Genomic DNA, 21,958 nt, shown 5'->3' with positions numbered 1-21,958 from the left:
GTCTTTTGAGCTCTCAGGTTGAAACTTGAAAGAATCCAAAAGAAATTATGTGATACGATCCCAAACAAAAACCAGTACGGAGAAGGGAAAAAGGCACCACCTTCTCTATTTGACTCCGCCCTCCACAGAGACTGAAGATATTCTCTCTCTTTCACCAGCCCCGTTCCGTTGGGATCTGTAGAACCCAAAACGACACAAAATATTACTATATATCTTTACATATATAAACAATTAAATGAATGCGAATATGTGTGTATGGGGAAACAAGTATATTCAACTGCAAAGCATATGGAGCTGACTTAGAGGGAGTGATAGTCGAATGGACCTTTTGCTATTCAGTTTGATCTAGTTTTCCGAGCCAATCAGCGCCCCAAAAAGGTACTAAAACGTTGCCACCCCTCTCGCTCGCCAAGATTCATCAATGGCCTCTTTATTTTTTTTCTTTCCTTACTCTGAAAACAATATGAAACCTACAAGGTGTGGAGCCGTGGAGGGGCTCCCGCTGCAGTCCGAAAAAATAAAAAACAATCAGATTTTTGAAGCCAAATCGTACGTATTTAGGAGGTCCTAAATTAGAAACAATATCAATGTGACCATGTTGACTTTGGCCAAATTAATTTTAATTCTTGTGCAAGTAGGTCTAACATTCCAAATTTAAGCTCATACATAATGGTTCAAGTTCAAAATTATATGACGTCGAATTGTGGTTTAGCAAAATAGGGGGACAATTTCGTCAATGTGAAAATAGATTTAGCGAATCTCCGTTCCCTTTTTGTTAGTAATTCCACGATTACCGTGACAAATGACAATAGGCATGTGTGCAAAAGGTCTAACGATAATTTGTACATCACTTGATTTCACTACCACTTTTAGTTTCTCAAACAAGTACTCCCTCTTTTTTTTCTTTTTTCTTTTTTTTTCTGTCATAGTGCTAGTTTAAATTTAAATTAAGAGACTTAAAAAAGCCTACTAATCTTAATTTGTTCATAATGAAATATAAGCAATTAGGCACTAGGCAGTGAACTATGAGAATAAACTCTTAATAAAGATATGGTAAGTTTTTAAAATAAAATTCCAATGTTTTTTTACTTTAGTTGGGTTTTGAAAATTATAACTCATAGGTTATGGAAATATGAAAATGAAGACACTTAAAAAATTTAAAAAAAAACAGAGTTTGAAGAAAAAATCAATAAAAAAATATATGTTCTTCTATTGACGAATTCTAATGACTTCAACTTAATTTATTCAACAAGCAATAAAATAACGTGAGTCAACCCAAGGAACAACCTTAGATCTCCATCTTTGATCAAAATATATCCTTTTATATAACACTTTCATTCGGGCTTTAGTGTGCGAGCTCGAACTTAGACCATGTCAATTGTTAAAGGATAAATTTCTTTGATGTTGTTTATGGTTATAAAAAAGTTCATATCAAAATTTGTAGAGTTATTTATGTTGTTGTCAATTGTCTCTTAAATGGCCACCATGCCATAATTCTTCGTAGGAAAGAGACAATTCAGAACTTTTAAGACGACTTTGTTCAATTACCAGCAAAACAAGTCAATTGTGGCCAATTTGTTTGGTGTAAACATTAAGCCCATTTAGATGTATGGGCCTCACTCGACAAAAAAAAAAATGCCCAAGTAATCCGGACAGAAAAGAACTCAACAATCAACATAGGCTTCCCGCTGTAGTACTCGTCACGATTTCAAATTTTCAAATTTCAATACGGTCTTGGGCTTTTACGTTCCTGATCCGAAATAAACCGGGTCAATCCAGGCCCTCTTTAAAAACTAACTGTTTGTCGCTCAGTCAGATTGCGGCCCCAGGTCTTCTTCTCATCATCGTCGCAAGAACCCTAGAGAGCAGCTGCTGCCGCCATGGTTCTCAAGTAAGTTTTTGCCGTTCATTACTTCCACGAGCGTACATTTTTTTATGATATTTTGATCATTTGTTGTCTTCCAATATATGCTATCGAATGATTCGCCAGCTGATTATTTGATCATTGTTTGAATCCTGATATTACGCCTGTTGCTGTTTGTTGAAGAATTTTATTTAAAACTGCGTAAATCAATTTAGTTGTCCTCGTTGGATCTGAGCAACCATTTTTTTAAGGTTTCTGGTTGTTGCATTTGTGGACGGCAATAGTATTTGGCTGCTTAATTGTTAAAATATATTTGCGGAGTACTTTATAAGTTTATATGAATACAATGAACAGAAAGTATAAATATTAGTGTTGTCGATAACCTAAAACTCACAGAAACAGTAGATAAATACTGTTAGTTCAAGTCGAACCAAGCTGAACTGATTTGAGTGAATTATAGTTAATTTTTCTGTAGTATGCCTGTAACACTAACCAATTTAACTGATATCTTTTTATGTTAGTTTATAAAAGCAAATGCAGTGAACCATAGCAATTGTATCTATTTAATTGTAGACATTTAATCAATTTGAAGTTTTCAACTTCGTGAAGCACTAATATGAAAATAGACGGAGGGAGTGTAGTTGGTTGCCAGATGATATGATTGGTGGTGGAGGCATATTATATCCAATTATCCATAGCAATGGGAACAATCGTTCTTACCGTGATTGTTATAATATATGTGTTAATGTCTCTTTTTTGGGTGGGAACACTTTATTTGTGGCTTTTGATTATACATTGGTAGCAATCATCCTATTCTATAGTATGTAGACTTCTATTCCTTTTGTATCTGGAAATTGAATTTGGCTGCTTATTCCATTAGTATGTGAGTTTGTAAGAAATAACTGAAGCACTGTTGCTATCATCTGAGGATTTCAGGACTGAGCTATGCCGCTTCAGTGGGGCAAAGATATACCCTGGTACGGGTATCAGATTTATTCGCTCAGACTCACAGGTGAATCCAAGAGCATGCCATTACCCATGCATTGGTTCTTTTTATTTGCATCGTTCTTTATCGTGTCCCTCCTATCAACTCACTGATCCTTGCTTGATCAATTTTAGGTCTTCCTCTTTGCCAATTCTAAATGCAAGAGGTACTTTCATAACAGACTGAAGCCATCTAAGCTAACCTGGACAGCCATGTACAGAAAGCAGCATAAGAAGGTGAATCTTTTCTTCTGTACTATACATTGAGAAAAAAATCATTACACAGATTCTGGACAGGATTTTGGCTTGTAAGTATTTGATAATGAAATCTAAAAGTTTCGACTGTACACTTGTAGGATATTTCTGCGGAAGCTGTTAAGAAGAGACGTCGCACCACGAAAAAACCCTATTCCAGGTCCATTGTTGGTGCTACCTTGGAGGTGATACAGAAGAAAAGAACCGAGAAGCCTGAAGTTCGAGGTGCTGCACGAGAGGCTGCCCTTCGGTATGCTTTTCTTACTTTATGTTGTCAACACTAACTGCATATGTTGACACATTGCATCTAGGGGAAATATTCCTTTGTTAACTTGCATGCTCGTCTTCAGTGAAATCAAGGAAAGGATAAAGAAAACCAAAGATGAGAAGAAGGCGAAGAAGGCTGAGGTGTTGTCTAAGTCCCAGAAGAGCAAGGGAAACTTGCCTAAGGGTGCTGCACCAAAGGGCCCTAAACTTGGGGGTGGTGGTGGAAAGCGCTGAACATCTTATTTCTTGCGTAATAACATTATAGGTTTGACTTGAAAAGATTTTGCTTGGATGAATTTTACTTGTCGGTTGGTTCCCATGGATTCTGTACTTTCAAAATTCAGTAAATTTTGTTCTCTGCGGATGTATCTCCATCATTTGAACTCGCAGTTTACAATTGTGAAAATACTGGTTCTTCTGAAATGGGGTTGTTAAATAATGGTACTGCCAGGTATCGAACCAGTTTCATCTTGCTAAAGTGGCAACTCTAGAGTTGGGCGTCGACACTGTTAGGACATATGTTTCTTAATAATGTTGTCTGTCATTTCATACATACATCTGTGACTGTATATGAGGTTCCAAGGAAACAGTTACTCTACTACATAACCTTATTCCTTCAATTCGCTCCTACATTTCTTTTAGGTGCATTGATAGAGACAATTGGTCTGTCTTTGGATGTTTGTTGATTCAATCATCTTGAAGAAGTCATAGTTCAGGTTCTTGAAGGGTCACTCCAGTGAATAGAAATTTGATTAAATCAGCCATCAAATCAACTATAATAATATGTAAATTCTAGTTGTTAGAACGCTAGTTACACAGGACCCTTTATATCCAACAACAATGTCATTTAGTTGCAACACTACATCGATTCTATAAACAAGACGTTCACCAATTATGCTCAAATAATTACAACACTCGCACACTAACACACACTTGGAATTGAGAACAATAGAAAACCATAGCTCAACAACAACTACTGTTACGGTGTTACCTCATTTTGGAACTCCCTTGTCTATTTAAGCGACTAGATGCTGGATAAGCTCTGTTCCTACAATCAGTCTGTTGAGGGAAACACCTTTCTGAATTACTGCTTGTTTCCCATAGCCCCTGAAGAGATCTTTGAGTTGATCCATGTTTCTCAAACTCGATCCTTTGCCTCGGAGCACTTTGTGACCTAACCTTAGCTCTAGATGATTCCGTGTTTGCCATGTAGTTTGGGTAGCCTGAGTACCCATTGAAGAAGCCCCAAGAGCACTCACTCCTTGTGGGAGTGAAAGGGCCTCTTCTAGCACTAGTACTTCCAGGTTTCGACAATGCAGAAAACATTTGAGGGCTGTTCTCAGCAGTCCTCACGGCAGCCTGTTCCTTTCCAGTGGGGAACCTCGGGGAGTTTAACGATAGAGCTTCTCCTGGATGTAAACTTGTGATTCGATTTTGCGCTTTCAATGATGATTTTGATGGAGAGTCGACTGTCATAAAGTTCTGATTGGTATAGTTAGACGTTGAGTGTGAGGTGTGGAAGTTTCTGTTACTTTGTTGGGATTTCAAGTGGGGTTTCCAAGTATCTACTTCTAGGATCTTGTCGCACTTCTCATCATCACTACGTTGATTTCTCAGTTGAGTGTCTCTATGCTCATTCCATAAGCTTTCCTCCGTCCAATGCTCTAACCAATTTGCATCCGATCTCGCTTTCTCAAGGTTACTTAAGTCCCTATAGATTGAATTTGATCCGCATCTCTACATGCATTGAAATGGAAACAATGCAATTAAAGTTCCTCATGTAAAAAAAAAATCAACTTTTTCTATGGCAGATACCAAAAGAACAAGCATGTTTTACCTTCAAGATTGATGAGCCATCAAATTTAGTAATACAAGCATGCAATCGATGATCATCATTGTCACGACTAGATGGGACCTGCAGATAAATGATAATCGAACAAGGATATACACAATAGAAATCAATAATTGTCATCATTATTTGGTAATATTAACAATTTTTTAGCGCGTGCAAGGGCATGCATGCCAAAAGAACAATAAAATTGTTACCTTAAAGATTGTGCGAGAGGACTTGTTAGAAACATATAGAGATTCTGAAACATTAGCACGACTAGCACGTGCTCGAGCCTGCACCTTGACTAATGTTTGCATGCGCAGAAGCATGTCTGCTGTTTTTTTTCTCACAATGTGGCCTCTTACTAAGGCTTGAAGCTTCACAAGTGCTTTCAGTGCCCTCAGCGCCCTCCTAGCCTTCAAAATTACCATCAAAAGTTCAAGAAAGCAAGGGAAAAAAAAGTAACTTAGACAAATTAGAATCATCTTCGACCATGACAACAAAATCACGTAATATTAAGAGGAAAAAAATGTATGCACAAATTTAAGCCAGTGCACAAGATTCCCGCAGTCGGGGAGAGACAATATATATGCATATCTTACCTCCACATATTCACATAATATGTGGAGCGACTATTTCCAAGAATAACTCGTGACCTCTAAGCACCCCTCAACTCTACCATTGGGCTACATGAAAATTAAGGGTTAAATAAAAAAAAAATTGCAAAAAGCATTGAGTTGGTGTTGTCATGAGCATACCCAAAGCCATACGCAGACATAAGAACTTAGCAATGAAAATTTGGGGATAGGATACAATGAATATGAAATAAGTAACATAAACAAAGCTTCGATAACATAGTGAAGATGCTGTAAAATAACAAGCTCTCTCTCTCTGACTGAGCCTGGCAGCAAAAGAGCATCCAGCGTCAGACTGCCCTATTGGGCCATCAAACTGTTCTTTGGTTTGTGATTTATGGGTCCTAGGACCAATTCCTGTAAAACTACAAGACAATACAGTTCCAATTAACCATTGTTAACAAACATACATAACCAAGTGTGTATATTTCCTGTTTGTCAATCCTTCACACTCAACACTAACAGTACACTCAACAGTCTCACAACTAATTCTATTCAATAATAACTTGAAACAGTTGCATTACAATGATTCCAACAATATTTTCCAATTTCTGACATGATAGTCCCAGCGCAGAAAATGTATCAAAAAAATTGCTAATTTTTACTAAATGCCTTTCCTTTGTATTTCTTTAATTTTCTTCCCATACAAAAACGAGCACGTGAAAGATTTTGCAGTGAAATTTCTTCATTGGAACTCAAGCATGTTTAAAACAATGGAAAATAGCTTCTCTGGAAACTAATCCTATGGTGGTTGCAAAAGCCTTATGCACTCATGTGTAACATTAATTATTTACTATTGGAAACATTTATGAAACAGTTTCGACAATCTGTCTCTTGTTCCTTCTCCTTTTCGTCATCATAATTAGAATGACAGAGTATAGACCCAAAAGTCACGTAGGCAGAATTAGATTACCGTAGGAACCTCAAATCAAACAAGAATATGAAGAAAGTGGGCATACTTTCTCCTACAATTCCAAGGTATATGTGGAAAATAAAGAGAAAGAACACAGGGCAACACGTTTGAGATACAAACTAACCAGATAACCACGAAATGCGGATTGTATCTTGACCGCCGCCAGTTCCTCCTTCCTCCTCCAATGACTCCCGATAACGTGCCCCGCAGATGAGGCTGCACGGCCCCCACCGCTACTTCTCGTGAGTCTCACAACCTCCGCAGCCGCCTGGGCCGCCGCGAGAGCCGCCTCTGCAACGGCCGCCGTTGCAGCAGCAACTGCTATTGCGTGCTTATTGGCATCCAGATCGTCATCATAGAGGCTCGACACTGCCGCGTGCTTGTTAGTGGGCTGAGACGGCGTTGTGTTGGAAGATCTGGTGAACCTCCACCTCCTCCTCTCCTTCGACTCCGCCGAAGCTTGGTTCTGCTGCTTCTTGTAGCCAAAAAGTCGCCGGAGAAAACCCATCTCTCATAGTCCGCACGTAACCGGCGAAAGGGAAAACTGGAGTTGTGGGTCACTAGCTGATGAGAGCATAGTCGAGAAGGAGAGTACTGTACTGCGTGTGAGAGAGAGTACAGGAAGCAGCTAAGCAAAGCAAACCATAGGAGGGTGAGAGAGATTCTGGTTTATGTAAGCGAAGGATAAGAGAAATCAAAAGGTAGTGACGGCAGACGCGTGTCATAGAATTTGGGAAACACGCGATGTATACTCTTGTGTTTTTTTTCAAAAATTAATTGTGTGATTACTATGGTATGAGTCATATGACCATCATGTGGTCGTAATAAAAAACCAAAAAAGACACTATTTTATGCGTCCGTTAAAGATTAATTTGTTTAAAAAGTTTAAACCAACACTTCATTTCATAATAACAAGTGTTACACGTGACGTCACGTTCACAGTTTAAGAATTTACAGATCATATCAGACGAATTACAAAACTAAATAACAAACACCGAACAACACCAATATATGCCTGAATAACCCTGTCCCGAACAAATTAAACAAAAACATAAAGAAAAAACAACACACATGGATTGGAACAAGATTCTTGACCTCCCATTCATCAAGAAATATCATAATCCATCAGATATAGAATAATAAAAGTCTCATCACTGTGCATCAAATACGTGTCGCTGTAACACTAGTAGAACTGGTGTTGTAAATAATGCATGACATATGGATGAGAAGAACCATAGTCCATCTCCGAATGAAAAATAGTGTGGTGAAAAAATCTTGCATATTTTTTTATTGAACAAAACAAAGATTATATATTAGATCTAAAAATCAGCTATAAAAAAAAAAAAAAACTATAAAAGGCGTACGAAAGGGAGGAGATTGTGGTCTCCTCCTCTTTCTCATATCTATACCACAAGAAAAATTTTGGTTGAGATAAACTTTAGATAGAGAGAGGAGAGGAGGTGGCTATTTCGAAAATTACCTTTTTTTCATAAGACTGGGATTAAATAATTATAATTCCTTAATAATTTGTGTATAATTATAAAATAGATTTCGAATATTAATTAACAATGTAACTTTACCTTTTAAAGAGATAATTATAATGCAACTATGCAAATTGAGACACGAATTGTAGATCCAATAAAATATTACTTTGGTCCACATAATTATGTCACGTTAACGAACCCGACTACCACTAAGCTCCTTTTCACCAACTGTAGTTGAGATTAAAGGTAATAAATAATGATAAGAAAGTCCACTTAGTGAGGGTGGTTTGAATTTTTCACCCAGGTAACTAAAAACAGCACCAAAAAAAATTCACATACCCTTTTGGATCTATTTTTCTGTTGAGTCATGGACGAAATAGTTTGTTTATGGAGAGAATTTACATGTTGCCATTTTTTTCCCTATTGATTTTTCAATAAGAATCAAAGAAAAGTGGTGGAAAGTGGAGAGAAAAAATACAGTACAAGGGTCAATTAAAGCAGCAAATCAAACAAGTGCCCTTTGCTGCTGGGGTGCCAGTTGTTGGCGATTGGTCCCCACGCTTTTTAATGCGAGAAAACTTATTTTCTTTGGTCACTAACCGAATGGAGACGGAGTCGACGTGTAATTATGACCTTCGTTGACTCCATAAATTGACTATGACAAAGATGGTGAATATAAAAACAATAAAGATAAAGGTCTGGACGTCGAAATGGTTGTAAATGGGCCGAAAATAGAAGTGAGCCCAATAGAAACTGTAATAGATTAAATGGGCCTGGCGATACATGGCTCCAACAGTTACAGTATCAGAAGCCCAGCCCAAGGATATGAAATTCTTTATCTGTGATCACGACACTGCCTTGGCTGAGCAGAATTTATGAATTATGATGAGAGTTGTGGTATTAGTACGGGTTAAAGGCTATTTTTCTATCAAAAACATGAATTCTTAAATAATCTGATTACCCTTTTAGTATGAAAGAATCAGTAAATAAAAAAAAGAAAAGAAAAGGCAAACAGAGGACACAAATGATCGAAGCCTCAAAGACTAGGATGTTTGAGACTTGTTCTGTAATGAGGTAGGTGCTGTCCAATACGACTTCACTGCAAACAGAAGCTTTTCCCTTTGATGAGGCCCGTCTTCATGATCAACAATCTGACTATTCCACTTCATGGCATCACCAATCCTCTTCATCCTTACCAATACATCAACATCATCTCTGAAGATTACACTCCCCTCTGGCCTTAGTATTCTGTCCATTTCTAACAAGATATCCTCCATTTCGCATCTGTAATAAAACAAGAGTTAATGCTATATATATACAACGTTGTTAGAATCATAGGTATATCTACCTGTCCTTGTACAGACTAAACAGAGAGTCAGCATGAATGAGATCATAAGTTCGTGGATAAGTTGACATTGCTTCACACCTGCAACCAGTTACAAGAATTAAACAACTGTTAAAACATGATTTCAGCATTCATGAACTTAATTAGCAAAAAGAAAAATGATGTGCATGAGCTACTTACCAGTTCTGGTATGTCCCAATTAGTCCTCGCTCATAAATAACTCCAAGAGTGTTGATCTCTGCCTCGGCAGGGACCACGTTCATAACCCAAACAGGGTCATCAGTCATAGCTGCAGCAAATCCACCCAAGTAAGCATTCATGTCCAAAAGGTTTCTGTATCTTCCAGGTTGTCCCAGCTGATTGTTCAAAGTTTTATAGTATGAAACTCTCTTCTTCCATAGTTCAGTGTTTTCTGTGAAAACTTCAGGGGTCACTCCTTTTACTAATCCTCTGCTAATTCTTGGCGAAATTGCGTTTAATCGCTCGGGCCATTTCGCCAATTCACCACCTGCAGTTTCTTGACTGCTTGAAACTTCAGGCAAATGAGTCAAGCAAGTCTCCAATTTTGTATACCTGAAAATTTAAAAAAAAAAAAAACACCTTGCAAGTTACATTCGGAATGTAAAAAGAAGCAAGAAATGTAGGAGGTATTAAATTAAGGTTGGAAAAGCAGAGACCAGGCACTATCTGGATCCTGAGAGGACAGGCAAAAGGGCGGGGTTTGGGCGATTTTGCGATTAGTTTTGCAAGCCAAATGATTGTGCGGTTTTTGCCAAATAGAAATTTCTTTTCTCTCCACCAATTTCTTCCAGCAAAGGGACTTGGCTACTCTCTCAATAACTTTTTGTTCATCTTTTAAATCTTTTTTCGTCCTATTCCATCCTCTCCAATGAGTCTTCCAGTTTATTGGAGGGCCAGAAAGAATCCAGTACCCACCCGGCCGTAGTACTCTATCAACTTCAATCAACAATATCCCATCTATTCCACAGAAATGACAAAACAAAAGCATGAGAAATCCATCACTGGCGTATAATGTAATGCTGCATTTGGTTATGAAAGGGAAATGGTTTACCGAATTGGCCCCAAGGAATGAGGCAGCGAGAGCAATGAGCCATGTCGAAAGCTCTGGATGGGTAAGGCAGTCGCTGGGAGGCCAGAACTCCAATCATGGCAGGAACTCCTCGCTCTAGTGCGAATTGCACTTGTGCTTCATGGGTGTCTCTTGGTGCAAACGACATCGTTAGGATGTTGCGTGACAGAAGATAAGCACCCCAACTTGCGACCTGAATGTGATTGCAACAGACTAATATAGTTTCAGTCAATGTACATCATTCAAGTTGAAGATAAACTTTTTTAAGCTGATTTTTTATTATTCTGATGATTTATTACTATTAAGCATAATACTAATCCTTCTTCGTTGACCAAGTCATACAAGACCCGTTGACTTTCAAAAGTGGGCCCGTCAAAATATTACTACAATATTTGGGATCTTACGTGTCCAAATTGGTAATATTAAGAAAATCAGGGCGGTTGACCAATCTATGAAAATCGATAGCAAACCAAATCAGCCAGAATATCCTAGTACGGGGAACCTACCAAGCAATGAAATCCCTGAGATTCACATACTAAGCATTTCCTAAAATAAAAAAGAGAGAATAATAGAAGAGTGATGGAAACATACCCCGCAACCTGTATCAATGGCGGATCTAATAGAGCCATCTTTGAGATTGATAAACTTTCCAATATCATCAATATACGCATCAGCACCGTTGGGGAACATGGTCCCTCCACCAGGAAATCTGAACCGATCATCTTCATATCTGATCCAATTCTGCACAGCCTTCGCCACCGTCAATCCTTTATGCGGCACATTAGCGTACCAGGCCAGATCCCTGCTCTTCGGCCACACAAACGGGTTTTTATAACCGTACGGAGCAGGCACTCTGCACTTAAGTAGCTCGTGTTTCTCGGGACAGTGTCTCTCCCTGTATATCATTCTGCGCCTGTTGAATTTCATCGACCTTTTCGGGTCCTCGCAGGGTGTGTACTCGCTGTACTTGACGTCGCATGGAGGGTACACTTTGACCTCCTCTGATGCGGCAAACTCCCCCTCCGCCAAGTGGTGGGTGGAGAAGTCAAGGCCGGTTGTGGTGGTGGGCTGGAGACATGAGATTGAGGTCAATGAGGTGGTTCTGGAAATGGAGGAGGCGCTGTGTTGCCACACTCCGAGGAGGTAGCAGAGTAGGCAGGAAAAGACGATTATGATTATTTTGGTACTTTTGACGGAAAGGAAGGAGAGGAGCGAGTTGCGTTTGGGTGGTTTTGAAGTTGCGCTGTAAGGAACATTAGAGCCTGCAGCCATGGCTTTTGGTTCTGGGCAGTTTTGGATTGATCAACAATGGGAGTGCAGATATCTTTATATTTATGGTTTGGTATCTGTGAAATTTTTGATAGGAGGCTTGAAGTTTTGAAGCGCTGCGAAATAGGTAGTAAATCAAGTATGTCATGTTAGTTTTGACATTTGAGTTGTATAATAGATTATCCTAGTAGTGACGCATGGTGTAGTCGCTAAATAATAATTAGATAATACTAATCAATATATAAACAAAATGGAATGGCTGCCCGTCTACGTAGCTACATTAAATTATATTTAGTATTTCAATATCTCGATATAAGATAACGTTTTAATCATTTCCCTACTTCCTAGTGGTTTCTGTATGGTAATTTTTTATTTTTGTGTTTACAACGGCCCAATTTAGCTGTCGGTGTGGCGCTGACCATGAAGAACAATACATCCGAAGATGTGAGCGACAACCAGAATACATCATGTGGGTCAAGGCCCACCACATATTTCCATACACCAGGCTCAAGCATTCCAGTTGATCCAATGGATCTCTGCAGTCTAATTTTTCTGCAGATCCATGGGCTTTTCAAGTCTTTTCCGTTGACCCAAATTGGTAAAGCCCACTGCTCTTCTTTTATTTTCCCGATAGTATTTACTCTATTTACTTATTTAGCTTAGTGGCAGCTAAAAGCTGGAGCTCCCTCCTAAATAGTTGGCACAAGTATTTGGTGTAGGAACCCGAATTAGGGCTTTCGCACCATCAACGGGAGCGCCAGGTAGGGTGACGAAGAGCTTCTCCAGTTGTTATCCATGGCCGACGATGACTACAACGATGTCGACATGGGGTGCGTTCTATAACTGTGTGCGTTAACATATGTCTATATTTTAAATTGGACCCAAACGACTTAAGAGTTACATATTTCAATTCAAATAGATTTTCCGGTGTTCGAAATGAACCCTTGCGGCACGAATGATTCTATCATCACTGTTCGAGTTTAATTTATGAAAACTCGAGGAAAACTTAGGGTTTGAAATTTTCGTTTCATCATTCTCTAGTTTTCTTCGCCTACGAAAATTAGGTTTGGCCATGAATTTCGATTATTATAGAATTTATAGTTTCTTTTTATGATCTCTGTTGGGTGGAGTCATTTGGAAACTCGAATAAAGCATTGAAAGGACTATCTTTGTGTGATCAGTTCCTAAACCCTAAGCCCTGGCTGGTGTGATCAGTTCCTTTTTGACAATTTCAAGAGGAACGATGTCACTCTTTCCTATAAAGGAATGTTGATTATCTTGGGATGGAGGAAGGACTATCTTTGTGTCTATTCTTGCCATCTCACACACATCTTTCAGTTCCATATCAACATTGCAATAATAAAGATGTGCTTACTGTTCTTAGATGTTTATCATCTGTCCTGCAGAATGTGTGAACTATTAATTCTTTGCATCTAATAGTTGCTCACAATGACATATTTTGTAATTTCTTGGATCATGGAATTATGGAAAATGGCTCAGTCTGTCAATATGTCCAATCCTGTAATTTGAATGTGATTAAAGTGCTATATTATGTGATTTGGAAATTGGAATGTTGTTTGACGTTTTGAGGATTACTGTTTTACATGTGGCATTGTGTATGCAGTGGCATGGCAAATTGGGGTTTTAACTTTTAATACTTTAAGCTATTCATCTATTGCTTAATCTCCCTGTGTTGCTGCAGGTACGAGGATGAGCCACCAGAGCCTGAAATTGAAGTGAGTTACTTTCATTTGTTTGTTTGTGATGCATCTATTTTTTTACCCTCAAATTTTCAAATGGTTGATGAACAGGAAGGTGCAGAGGAGGACGTAGAAAACAATCACGATGATGATGTTCCAGGAGAGCCCATTGAAACTGAGGAAAATGAGGAGAAGGAAGTTGGGGAACGCGCTCGTAAAACGTCTAAATATATGACAAAATATGAGCGTGCCAGAATACTGGGAACACGTGCACTGCAGATCAGGTTTTTCTTCCTTCTCCTCCCTTTTCTCTTGTTTTCGTTCTAAGATTTTCAGATCTAGTCAGCAAGACAAATATCAATTTATATTTTTTGTGTGAGCAGCATGAATGCTCCTGTGATGGTCGAGTTGGAGGGTGAGACTGACCCACTTGAGGTAAGATTCTATCAAGCTAACTTTTTGATATCTAGAGCATTTCTACTCCTTTCTCATTTTAAGATGTGGTGCACATTGTGGTTGTCTTTTTATGATCCCCTGGTCAAGCCAATAGAGTACTGATATTGAGCTTTATTTTTGTTTCAGAATGACCATGTGCATTCTGTGTTATAATGTAGAATTTTCACTAGACATTATGGGTGAATCCGCCATCAATATCTTCTTTGCCCATTTATGCTCAAGTTTCTGCCTCTGCTTTTAGAAAAGAAGTTGTGTTTCTTAAGCAGTTAGGTTAGATATGCATTTGCCTGTATGACATAAATTTATAAGAATGAGAATCATGTGTTACACATGAATAAGTTTGAAACTAAGCATTCCCCACTTAAAAAACTACTGTGCTGCTGATATGGAAATGAGATTATCTTTGTATATACAGCAAATAGACTATGTGATAGGGTATGCAATATGCTTTTCATTTGAAAAATAAACTTATTAGAGGATTTGGAGAAGACTTGATATCAATGTCATAAAGTTTGTAATAATGAACATAATGTCGTATACCCCCTCAAGTTCTTGGTATCTTCTACGTCATGGACCTCTAGCGAAAATGAGGCAGTGTGTGTGAGCAGACAGGAAATTAGATGCAACTGAGGTCACATACTCACATGCTAGATCCTGTTGGAGTGAGTATATTGCAATGATGTTGTGTGTTCATGTTAAGAGGATTTTCAGGCTGCAGATTGCAGGAATTTTCAACAATGCTGTCTGCAGTCTTGGTTGCGTCGATCCAAACCAGTTTTATAATCTTTATTTTGTCCCTGTCCTTTGCTGTTATGGCACCTTGTAACAATTGCTTTTTAAAATTAATTTGCCTCTTTTTTTTTTTTTTTTTTTTTTTTTTGTGGCCATCATTCTATCCTTTTCTTTTGGTTTTTAGTTTTGTTTCTTTTATATAAAGCGATTAATCGCAGCACCAAAGGAATTCAATCCAGAAATAGCCTCCATGAATTTGATACAATCATTAGAACTCATTGAAGTTGCTTAGTAGTTTTCATTTCAGCATAAAAATTCATTTAGCTTGCTTGTGGTTGCTGACTTGCTTCACTATGTGGATATATGTTTTGATTACAGAAAATTTAATTTTTCACAAATATTTTCTTTTATTTTTTTTGCTTCTGTGCTAAACGAGCTTAGCTCCGTTTGTTCAGATTGCTATGAAGGAGCTTCGTGAGCGGAAAATACCGTTCACCATTCGTCGCTATCTGCCTGATGGAAGGTGCAGTTCGTGAATCTAAACCCTTAATATTGCGTTAAAATTTAGCAAAAATATGTGCACTATTAGGTTTTGGGTCCAAGTACTTTTAGTGCGTTTTTTATTTATACATTTTGTAATTTTTATAAGTTATTTCTATGCAATATTTTGCAGCTATGAAGACTGGGGAGTTGATGAATTGATTGTGGAGGACTCATGGAAGAGACAAGTTGGAGGCGATTGATCAGTCAAGTGTGTCAGCAATCGTGGAAATGGTGCTGAATGGCAAGTTATTCGTTGGAAAAAATGAAAACCAAACTGTGCTGAATGGCAATTTAGTTGTTGGCGTTGGACTAATGCTTTTTCAGCGTTTGTGTATGAGTCTCTTTCAAAATGATTGGGAACGTTGCGCTGCATGAACTTCTTGTCCAAATTGCGTTTTGTACAATTCTGTAGAACCTCCTTCTCCTTTCGGCTTTCGTTCCTGCATGTTTCTGTTCGCTAGGAATGGACGGCAGCCACATTAATGTTGCTGTTTCTCAGTATTTCAATCTGTGGTGCATGTTCTCATATCAAAAAGTCAATCTAAATATAATTAGAAAGCTTGATATATATATATATATTGACATACACATATAGAGAGTAAGAACCCCTGGAGTGGCAAAAAAAATCAATTTTGGGTTGGATAATAGCACGTGTTTACGAAATATTTAGATATCCATATTCTAATTCAAATTGAATTTCGGATGTGTTTGATTGATCGCATGCGGATTGATTTAAATCTGGATAAGTAAATTGGATAATAATCTAATTCAGGTTAAAGTCTAGACTAGTAAATCGGATAAGGTTTAATTATTTGGACCCTATTTTAAAGTGGATAAAATTTTTATATTTGAACCGAACAGAACTCTGCCACCGTACCTCAATGTTTCGATAAAACAATATGGCCTTTAGTTGGTTCTTTGATTTTCCTTTTCAAATTGGAACACGGTCAACAGACTGTTGAGCCTCAGAGGTGAGAGGACAGCTTCCAATCCTCATCGCTGGATCCATTAGCTGTTTTCAAGTAATTAAAAACTATTTGCTGTATTTATGGACTCAAACTCAACGCCAATATCACAATATTTTGTTTAGGCACGATATAATTCAGACGACAGATTCACAAGAAATGAAACTTGGAAGCCCATATTATTCCTCGAAACCCCTGATCTTTTTCCGACAGGGATGCGTCGAATCAATCCGTAGAATCGCTTGCATGGAGGCTTTGCTCCTCCTGAGCAAGTATGAAGCCGAGACGCAAAGACCCTGGGAAAACCTATGCAAATTACAGGTTCTTCTCTACCCATTCCATTTCCGTCATTATTGAATTTCTTCTTAACGTTTGATTAATTATCTGCATTATGAGATTGAAAGCCAAAATCATTATTGGTAAATCCATGCGAAGGGAGAAATGCAGTTATTATTGTCATGAAAATTGAACAATTCATGTTGAGTTAAATGATTCTTTTGCCTGGCGTGCGAATTAATCTTGATGGAGTAAAGGTATCCAGTGATACAGTTCTTTACTCTTCACCGGATGTTGAAAGACATTCTTATAGGTTGTGATATCTCTACTATTTCCTCTCTCCATGCAGGGTGTTGCATTTTACTGGATATTATTAACTGAACTAAGTTCTTATACTTTTGCTCAAGATTCTCTTTTATTATGAATAAACATGCTTAACGCATGTTTCTTTCTGATTAAAGAATTGTGATTTCCATCCACAATTAATATATCTCATTTTTAATTTTATAAGGATCTCTTGTTATCAATGCTAATTAATGGGATTCAGAGTGATTTTTGTTGTTATTTCTTTCATCAATAACCGACCAATTTACGAGGGAATTGAATATTATTTGCACACAGTGTTTGAACCAATCTAGATACCGTGAGCTCAGCAACATATAAATATGAAGAGGAGGATGAAGAATTCTCAGCATCCGATTCTCGAAGTATTGGTGAGCTGTTGTGTAAATTTCTTCTTAACACTGTCCAATATTTTCTCTATTTGTTATATTGCAGGATTAACTTCTGAGATTGTGAAAGTGCAGCAAGTGAAAGGCTCTTTGATTGGGGATTATATAGTAGTTTCTCCTGTTTCTTGTGGACAAACGGGGATACTCGTTAGCTGGAGAGCTCATGGGTGGAGCTTATGATTATTTTTTTGGTCAAGCAGATGGGATTACAGAAAGTTATCACCAAAATGTACGTAGTTTTTACTTGGTTTTCTATTTGTTCAGTGTTTTTTTTTCTTGCCTTAATTTTGTGCTTAATATACTCCTCAAAGTTCAGCAAATTCCAATGATTTGTTTTTTTTTCTCTTCCAATGTGTTACAGGGATCATATCCTAGTTTTCCTGGATCATTGACTGGAGGTATTCTTCCTGAAACATTAATCAGAGGCTTTTTCCCAAAACATTTACTAGAGACATTCTTCTTGAAACATTGATCAGAAGCTTTTTTTTCTTTCCTAAAACATTGACCCTTGTATCCAGTTCCTTCTTCCGGAAGGGTGGGTGGAGCATCAAGTAGCAGAAGTGGTGGCTCAAGGTCAGTATGGGATGAAGCCCATTTGCAGGATGTGGAGGACCCTTTTAATGATATGGCCATTCTCGAATCCTTTGGAGGTAAATGCCGACTAGTGTTGTTTTCAAAAAAAAATTCAACTTATATTTTCATTATCAAGTGGGCAACGAATATGTGAGTGAGTTAGAGCATTGGAATGTCTCATTCCTTAGAGTTTATCATGTCTGTTTTTGAACTGTGTTTTTTCTGGCTGCAAAGTACGCAAATATTTTGGACAAGTTCAACCAAGCTATATAAAAGGGAACTTCCATAACTTTATGTGAGCCTAAATAACAGATGTATGATTTGCTCTGGTGCTGAAGAAATCTGTTTAATGGGCAAGGCACATATACATCCCAAGAATTTCAATTCTCACCACTATTGTGTTTTGTTGATATTTCTAGTAGTAAGCTATAGAGAGTATCAATATCAAAGATAAATTTACTTCAGGATACAGGTGGCAACAATTAATCTCTAGTTGTTTACTGTTATGTTCCAGTACTATTATGCCTTGAGATTAGAAATCGTCATATCAAACCTTGGAGGACTTCATAATAATCATATAGTGTTCTTTAAGAGGACGCATTCACATTTGGGCTTATATAAAAAATAGGATACATTTGGGTTTGGCGATGTTAATCGTCACCGATTAAGAAAGCAATTCATCTACCATGGGTAGGCCAGGTTTAGAGCTGTTTAAGTCCCGACTGCGTCTACTTCCCTTAATTATTTTGTCCCAGTAGCACACGGTTAAGCTTGTTACTTTATTGGTTATACTAGGTTGAAATGCATTCAGTCTAGTGTCTGACATTTCGATACTGCCTGGCTCACATTTTAGTTTCAAGTGTGTTTCTACACTAGATGCAGAACTTGTACTTCTAGATTTTCTCCAATATCTCAGGTCATTTTCGTATTAGACATGCAAGTATCTTTGTTCTCTTTGGTACACTGTATTCCTCTTTTGTGCTGTCCACCTTTGGCAAATTACAGAGTTCATTTTGTAACAGCTTAACTTGGCAAATATTTCTTGGCCTTTAATTTCTAAAATATGTACTTGACAGGATTTTGTCACTCGATAGCTTCTTGATCCTAACTAAAATGTGTACTTGACAGTAATTTATTTAAGATTTCTCTGAGTTGCTCATTCATCCTCATGGTGAAAAATATTTAAGTTGGCTGTTTTTTTATGGGTTGCTCGTAAGGGAAATAATCCCAAAACTGTGTATTCTGCAGAGAGCAGAAGAGCTAACAACGAAGGAATCCCTCATCATGTGATGGATTGTTGTTTTTCTGACATCCCAGTCAATGTTCAATACTTCAAATGTGTAACAAAAGTCTTGATTTGTGAATGCAGGTTGGCAACGGGGATGACATTGAAATAGATAATATGACATATGAGGTAAGCTTCCTAATGGAACAGCTGTTTCATTGCCATCACGATTAGTGTGAATCGTTATTGGAGACTTCATGGAAAAGAAGAAAAACTCTCGAGGATGCACAATTGCACGTAGACGAATTAGTATTATTTAAGTATCAAAATTTTGGCACATTCTATTTCGATGATATCTAAGCTGTGATGTAGTGAAAAATAGGTTTGTAATTTGTTTCTGAATTCAGATTGTTTCTTTCAAGTTCAATGAAGACCGATGTGAATTGGTAGTGCTATTAAATGTCATAGCTTCTCTAACAGCTCATCTAAGTCAGAGCACATGCCATATTTTACGATATTTAGCATTTTGTGATGTGATTTTTTTTCTTCATAGGAAATCAATCAACTGGAAGAATCCATGGGTGAAGAAAAAAGCAAAGGGCTGTCAGAGGATCTGATATCTATGTTGCCATCTCACAAGTACAAAAAGCCATCAACAAAAGGAAGCAAATCTTCAGAGAAATCAGAGTAAAAATTGATTTCCCTCGAGAACTTTCTGTGTTACACATTGCATACATCATTTAAGTGAATACAAAAGGTAAATTATCAGGAAATGTTAGCAAGGAACTCACTATGGAGTCACATAGGACACAAATTTGTTTCCATAAATGATTTCAAACTCCTTATTTGAACTACTAGAAACTTTGGCGCTACTTCTTCCGACCAAGTGGTTTCAATATTTAAATTCAAATAAACAGGCTCAGAGATTACTCATTTGACTGCTCAATATTTTCTTGAAACAGCAAGTCTAGTGTTTATGGCAAATGTTCCATGTTATGTCGCATTACATAACTAATGCTAACTTGGACCCCACGCCAGTGCCTTAGGTTTTGGAACGTATTTCCAGTTGTAAGCTAATTAGTCATCATCATATAGCTTTACCTTGGTAAGATATAAATTTTACATAGCATAGTCATATATATTCACAAATGTATGATTTTTTTTTTAAATTTCACTTACCTATATATATATATATATATATATATATATGTATATGTATATGTATGTATGTACATACTTGCATGTCTGTGAGTGTTAGAAGACCATCTGTTCTGCGGGCAGGATGCTGACTCTATGTATGTCAATCACATTGCTTAACATGGTGCTTAAGAAAATGAGGATGGAGAAAAGCTGAGAAAATGGTTTTGCTGATGCTTGGATAAACCTTTTTGACCGCCTTAGATGAATGGGAATTTCTTATTCTTGCAAATAACTCCTGTTTGATAATTTTTAGATGACCCATGGATGATTCAATTTTTTTGGTAATTACTTTGTAAATATCTGATCAATTTTATTTTCTTGTATATTACTTCCTGTCATGTTGGAGGTGTCTGATATGTAAAATGGAATATAAAAGAGGAGATATGATAACTACTTTACCCTGCACGCACCAGTATCACGAGACATGCATAAAAAATTGGTTACAAGAAAGCAAGGTTAGTTTTTCTTTTTCGTTTTACCTTCAATTATGTTGTATTGCCCTTCATAACTATACCAGTATGTGGTTTGCTGCTTCTAGTTATAAAATTCCATGCAATAATCAATTCAAACTTCGTATCTTTTCTATACTGTGCTTGTAGTTCTCTCCATTAAAGTATAAGTAGTGAAAGTGTCAAGGAAATAAATTGCATCAGCCATCTAATTTTAATTTATTAATTTTTTTTATCTTAATTGATTTCTCCAGTTCCAACTGTTACACTTTTCATTGCCTTGAGTTATGCTTCACGAGTTAATTGGTTTCGAGTGCAGCAGAATATGATAAGGACAATTTTAATTGATCTGTTAATCGTTCCCTCTAAGTCCTAAACCCCCAAAATATCGCTAAAATGTTAAATTAATCCATTACCTTACATCTGCGTGCATCATCAAGTGTTATATTATAGACAAATTGGAGTCCTCTATCGCGGATGTTGGAACTAATAATGTTAAGACTGCTACTGGATTACAAGTGTTAAAAAAGCATCATTAATCTTTTTGCACTTTTACCATTAGGTTTATATCGTAATTGTACACAGTAATTAACCATTTTTACATGATCTTCGTCTTCTTCTTTTGCAGAGTTGCTGCTTGTGCAAAACAGAGGTGACACTCTGATATTGGGAGGTTTGCTGGGTGGAACTAACAGCTACTAGATTACAACTATTACTTTTTACTTCAAATAAGGGAAAGGAAATAAAGCTGTTCATCATTTATTTAAGGTTTCAGCGCTATGGCAATAAAAAATAAAAGCAAAAGGCTAAGAGCCAGAATACACATTATTTAAATTTGATTCTTTCTCTCTTGTTGGTGTACATAATACAATAATTTGGAAGCGATGCAAGCAGAAGTTCCCTGTAGTATAGTTTGGTGATCTGAAATTGAAAACCTGTTCGGCTATTCTCGATCTTTTTGCCTTCATGGCTTGATTTGATTTGAACAGGCCTGGGATCCATAAGCCCAAACTATGGGCTTCTGAGGTCCACCGAGGGCCCGGTGAATAAATTTTTACCAGATATTTTAGTAAGATATTTATGATTTATCACAGAGGACGAAAGGGCATGTTTGCCTTTTTGGCAACTCACAAGTCACACAGACAGACCTTGCCTCTTTGTGGCACTTTCG

General features: G+C 37.4%; 5 protein-coding genes across 6 annotated transcripts; 3 read left to right on the top strand and 2 right to left on the bottom strand.

The window, feature by feature from the left end:
- The first annotated feature begins 1,749 nt into the window (after window positions 1–1,749).
- Window positions 1,750–3,832, top strand: LOC119985921 (60S ribosomal protein L24-like). Its single transcript, XM_038830401.1, has 5 exons — window positions 1,750–1,891; window positions 2,801–2,876; window positions 2,984–3,085; window positions 3,205–3,353; window positions 3,454–3,832. Exons 1-5 carry the CDS (start codon window positions 1,881–1,883, stop codon window positions 3,602–3,604), a joined length of 489 nt encoding a protein of 162 aa, XP_038686329.1. The 5' UTR covers window positions 1,750–1,880; the 3' UTR covers window positions 3,605–3,832.
- Window positions 3,833–4,122: 290 nt separating this feature from the next.
- Window positions 4,123–7,407, bottom strand: LOC119986043 (protein IQ-DOMAIN 14-like). The gene is made up of 4 exons (XM_038830575.1): window positions 6,874–7,407; window positions 5,417–5,617; window positions 5,208–5,285; window positions 4,123–5,107 (listed from the first exon to the last, which is right to left on the bottom strand). The coding sequence occupies exons 1-4, from the start codon at window positions 7,255–7,257 to the stop codon at window positions 4,358–4,360; spliced, it is 1,413 nt and encodes a 470-aa protein (XP_038686503.1). The 5' UTR covers window positions 7,258–7,407; the 3' UTR covers window positions 4,123–4,357.
- A 1,606-nt stretch (window positions 7,408–9,013) lies between these two features.
- Window positions 9,014–12,148, bottom strand: LOC119985016 (probable methyltransferase PMT15). The gene is made up of 6 exons (XM_038829166.1): window positions 11,260–12,148; window positions 10,651–10,861; window positions 10,256–10,556; window positions 9,759–10,151; window positions 9,582–9,659; window positions 9,014–9,517 (listed from the first exon to the last, which is right to left on the bottom strand). Exons 1-6 carry the CDS (start codon window positions 11,938–11,940, stop codon window positions 9,277–9,279), a joined length of 1,905 nt encoding a protein of 634 aa, XP_038685094.1. The 5' UTR covers window positions 11,941–12,148; the 3' UTR covers window positions 9,014–9,276.
- A 447-nt stretch (window positions 12,149–12,595) lies between these two features.
- On the top strand, window positions 12,596–15,894 carry LOC119985017 (DNA-directed RNA polymerases II, IV and V subunit 6A). The gene is made up of 6 exons (XM_038829167.1): window positions 12,596–12,767; window positions 13,640–13,673; window positions 13,749–13,921; window positions 14,021–14,072; window positions 15,281–15,348; window positions 15,499–15,894. Exons 1-6 carry the CDS (start codon window positions 12,733–12,735, stop codon window positions 15,566–15,568), a joined length of 432 nt encoding a protein of 143 aa, XP_038685095.1. The 5' UTR covers window positions 12,596–12,732; the 3' UTR covers window positions 15,569–15,894.
- Window positions 15,895–16,438: 544 nt separating this feature from the next.
- LOC119985416 (E3 ubiquitin-protein ligase BIG BROTHER-like) lies at window positions 16,439–21,733 on the top strand. Of its 2 annotated transcripts, XM_038829721.1 has the most exons (9): window positions 16,439–16,654; window positions 17,231–17,322; window positions 17,416–17,569; window positions 17,702–17,738; window positions 17,859–17,990; window positions 19,283–19,327; window positions 19,692–19,825; window positions 20,685–20,793; window positions 21,416–21,733. In XM_038829721.1, exons 5-9 carry the CDS (start codon window positions 17,925–17,927, stop codon window positions 21,449–21,451), a joined length of 390 nt encoding a protein of 129 aa, XP_038685649.1. In that variant the 5' UTR covers window positions 16,439–16,654; window positions 17,231–17,322; window positions 17,416–17,569; window positions 17,702–17,738; window positions 17,859–17,924; the 3' UTR covers window positions 21,452–21,733. The 2 variants fall into 2 exon arrangements, with proteins under 2 accessions (XP_038685649.1, XP_038685650.1); XM_038829722.1 differs by lacking the exon at window positions 17,231–17,322 and having other exon boundaries at window positions 17,387–17,569.
- The last annotated feature ends 225 nt before the right edge of the window (window positions 21,734–21,958 follow it).

The sequence above is a fragment of the Tripterygium wilfordii genome, chromosome 19 (genome assembly GCF_013401445.1).
Source record: "Tripterygium wilfordii isolate XIE 37 chromosome 19, ASM1340144v1, whole genome shotgun sequence".
In the NCBI taxonomy this organism is placed as follows: domain Eukaryota; kingdom Viridiplantae; phylum Streptophyta; class Magnoliopsida; order Celastrales; family Celastraceae; genus Tripterygium; species Tripterygium wilfordii.
This window is presented reverse-complemented; position numbering and strand designations above follow the sequence as displayed.

Coding starts and splice junctions, on each gene's coding strand:
- LOC119985921 (XM_038830401.1), top strand. Junction 3,086..3,204: donor ACAGAAAGCAGCATAAGAAG/GTGAATCTTTTC, acceptor GTACACTTGTAG/GATATTTCTGCGGAAGCTGT. Junction 3,354..3,453: donor GCACGAGAGGCTGCCCTTCG/GTATGCTTTTCT, acceptor GCTCGTCTTCAG/TGAAATCAAGGAAAGGATAA.
- LOC119986043 (XM_038830575.1), bottom strand. CDS start 7,257: ATGGGTTTTCTCCGGCGACTTTTTGGCTACAAGAAGCAGCAGAACCAA. Junction 5,618..6,873: donor CCGCATTTCGTGGTTATCTG/GTTAGTTTGTAT, acceptor GTAATTTTGAAG/GCTAGGAGGGCGCTGAGGGC. Junction 5,286..5,416: donor CCTCTCGCACAATCTTTAAG/GTAACAATTTTA, acceptor ATTTATCTGCAG/GTCCCATCTAGTCGTGACAA.
- LOC119985016 (XM_038829166.1), bottom strand. CDS start 11,940: ATGGCTGCAGGCTCTAATGTTCCTTACAGCGCAACTTCAAAACCACCC. Junction 9,660..9,758: donor ATTGGGACATACCAGAACTG/GTAAGTAGCTCA, acceptor AACTGGTTGCAG/GTGTGAAGCAATGTCAACTT. Junction 9,518..9,581: donor TTTAGTCTGTACAAGGACAG/GTAGATATACCT, acceptor GTTTTATTACAG/ATGCGAAATGGAGGATATCT.
- LOC119985017 (XM_038829167.1), top strand. CDS start 12,733: ATGGCCGACGATGACTACAACGATGTCGACATGGG. Junction 13,674..13,748: donor CACCAGAGCCTGAAATTGAA/GTGAGTTACTTT, acceptor GTTGATGAACAG/GAAGGTGCAGAGGAGGACGT. Junction 13,922..14,020: donor ACACGTGCACTGCAGATCAG/GTTTTTCTTCCT, acceptor TTGTGTGAGCAG/CATGAATGCTCCTGTGATGG.
- LOC119985416 (XM_038829722.1), top strand. CDS start 17,925: ATGAAGCCCATTTGCAGGATGTGGAGGACCCTTTTAATGATATGGCCA. Junction 19,328..19,691: donor TAGATAATATGACATATGAG/GTAAGCTTCCTA, acceptor TTTTCTTCATAG/GAAATCAATCAACTGGAAGA. Junction 20,794..21,415: donor ATTGGTTACAAGAAAGCAAG/GTTAGTTTTTCT, acceptor CTTCTTTTGCAG/AGTTGCTGCTTGTGCAAAAC.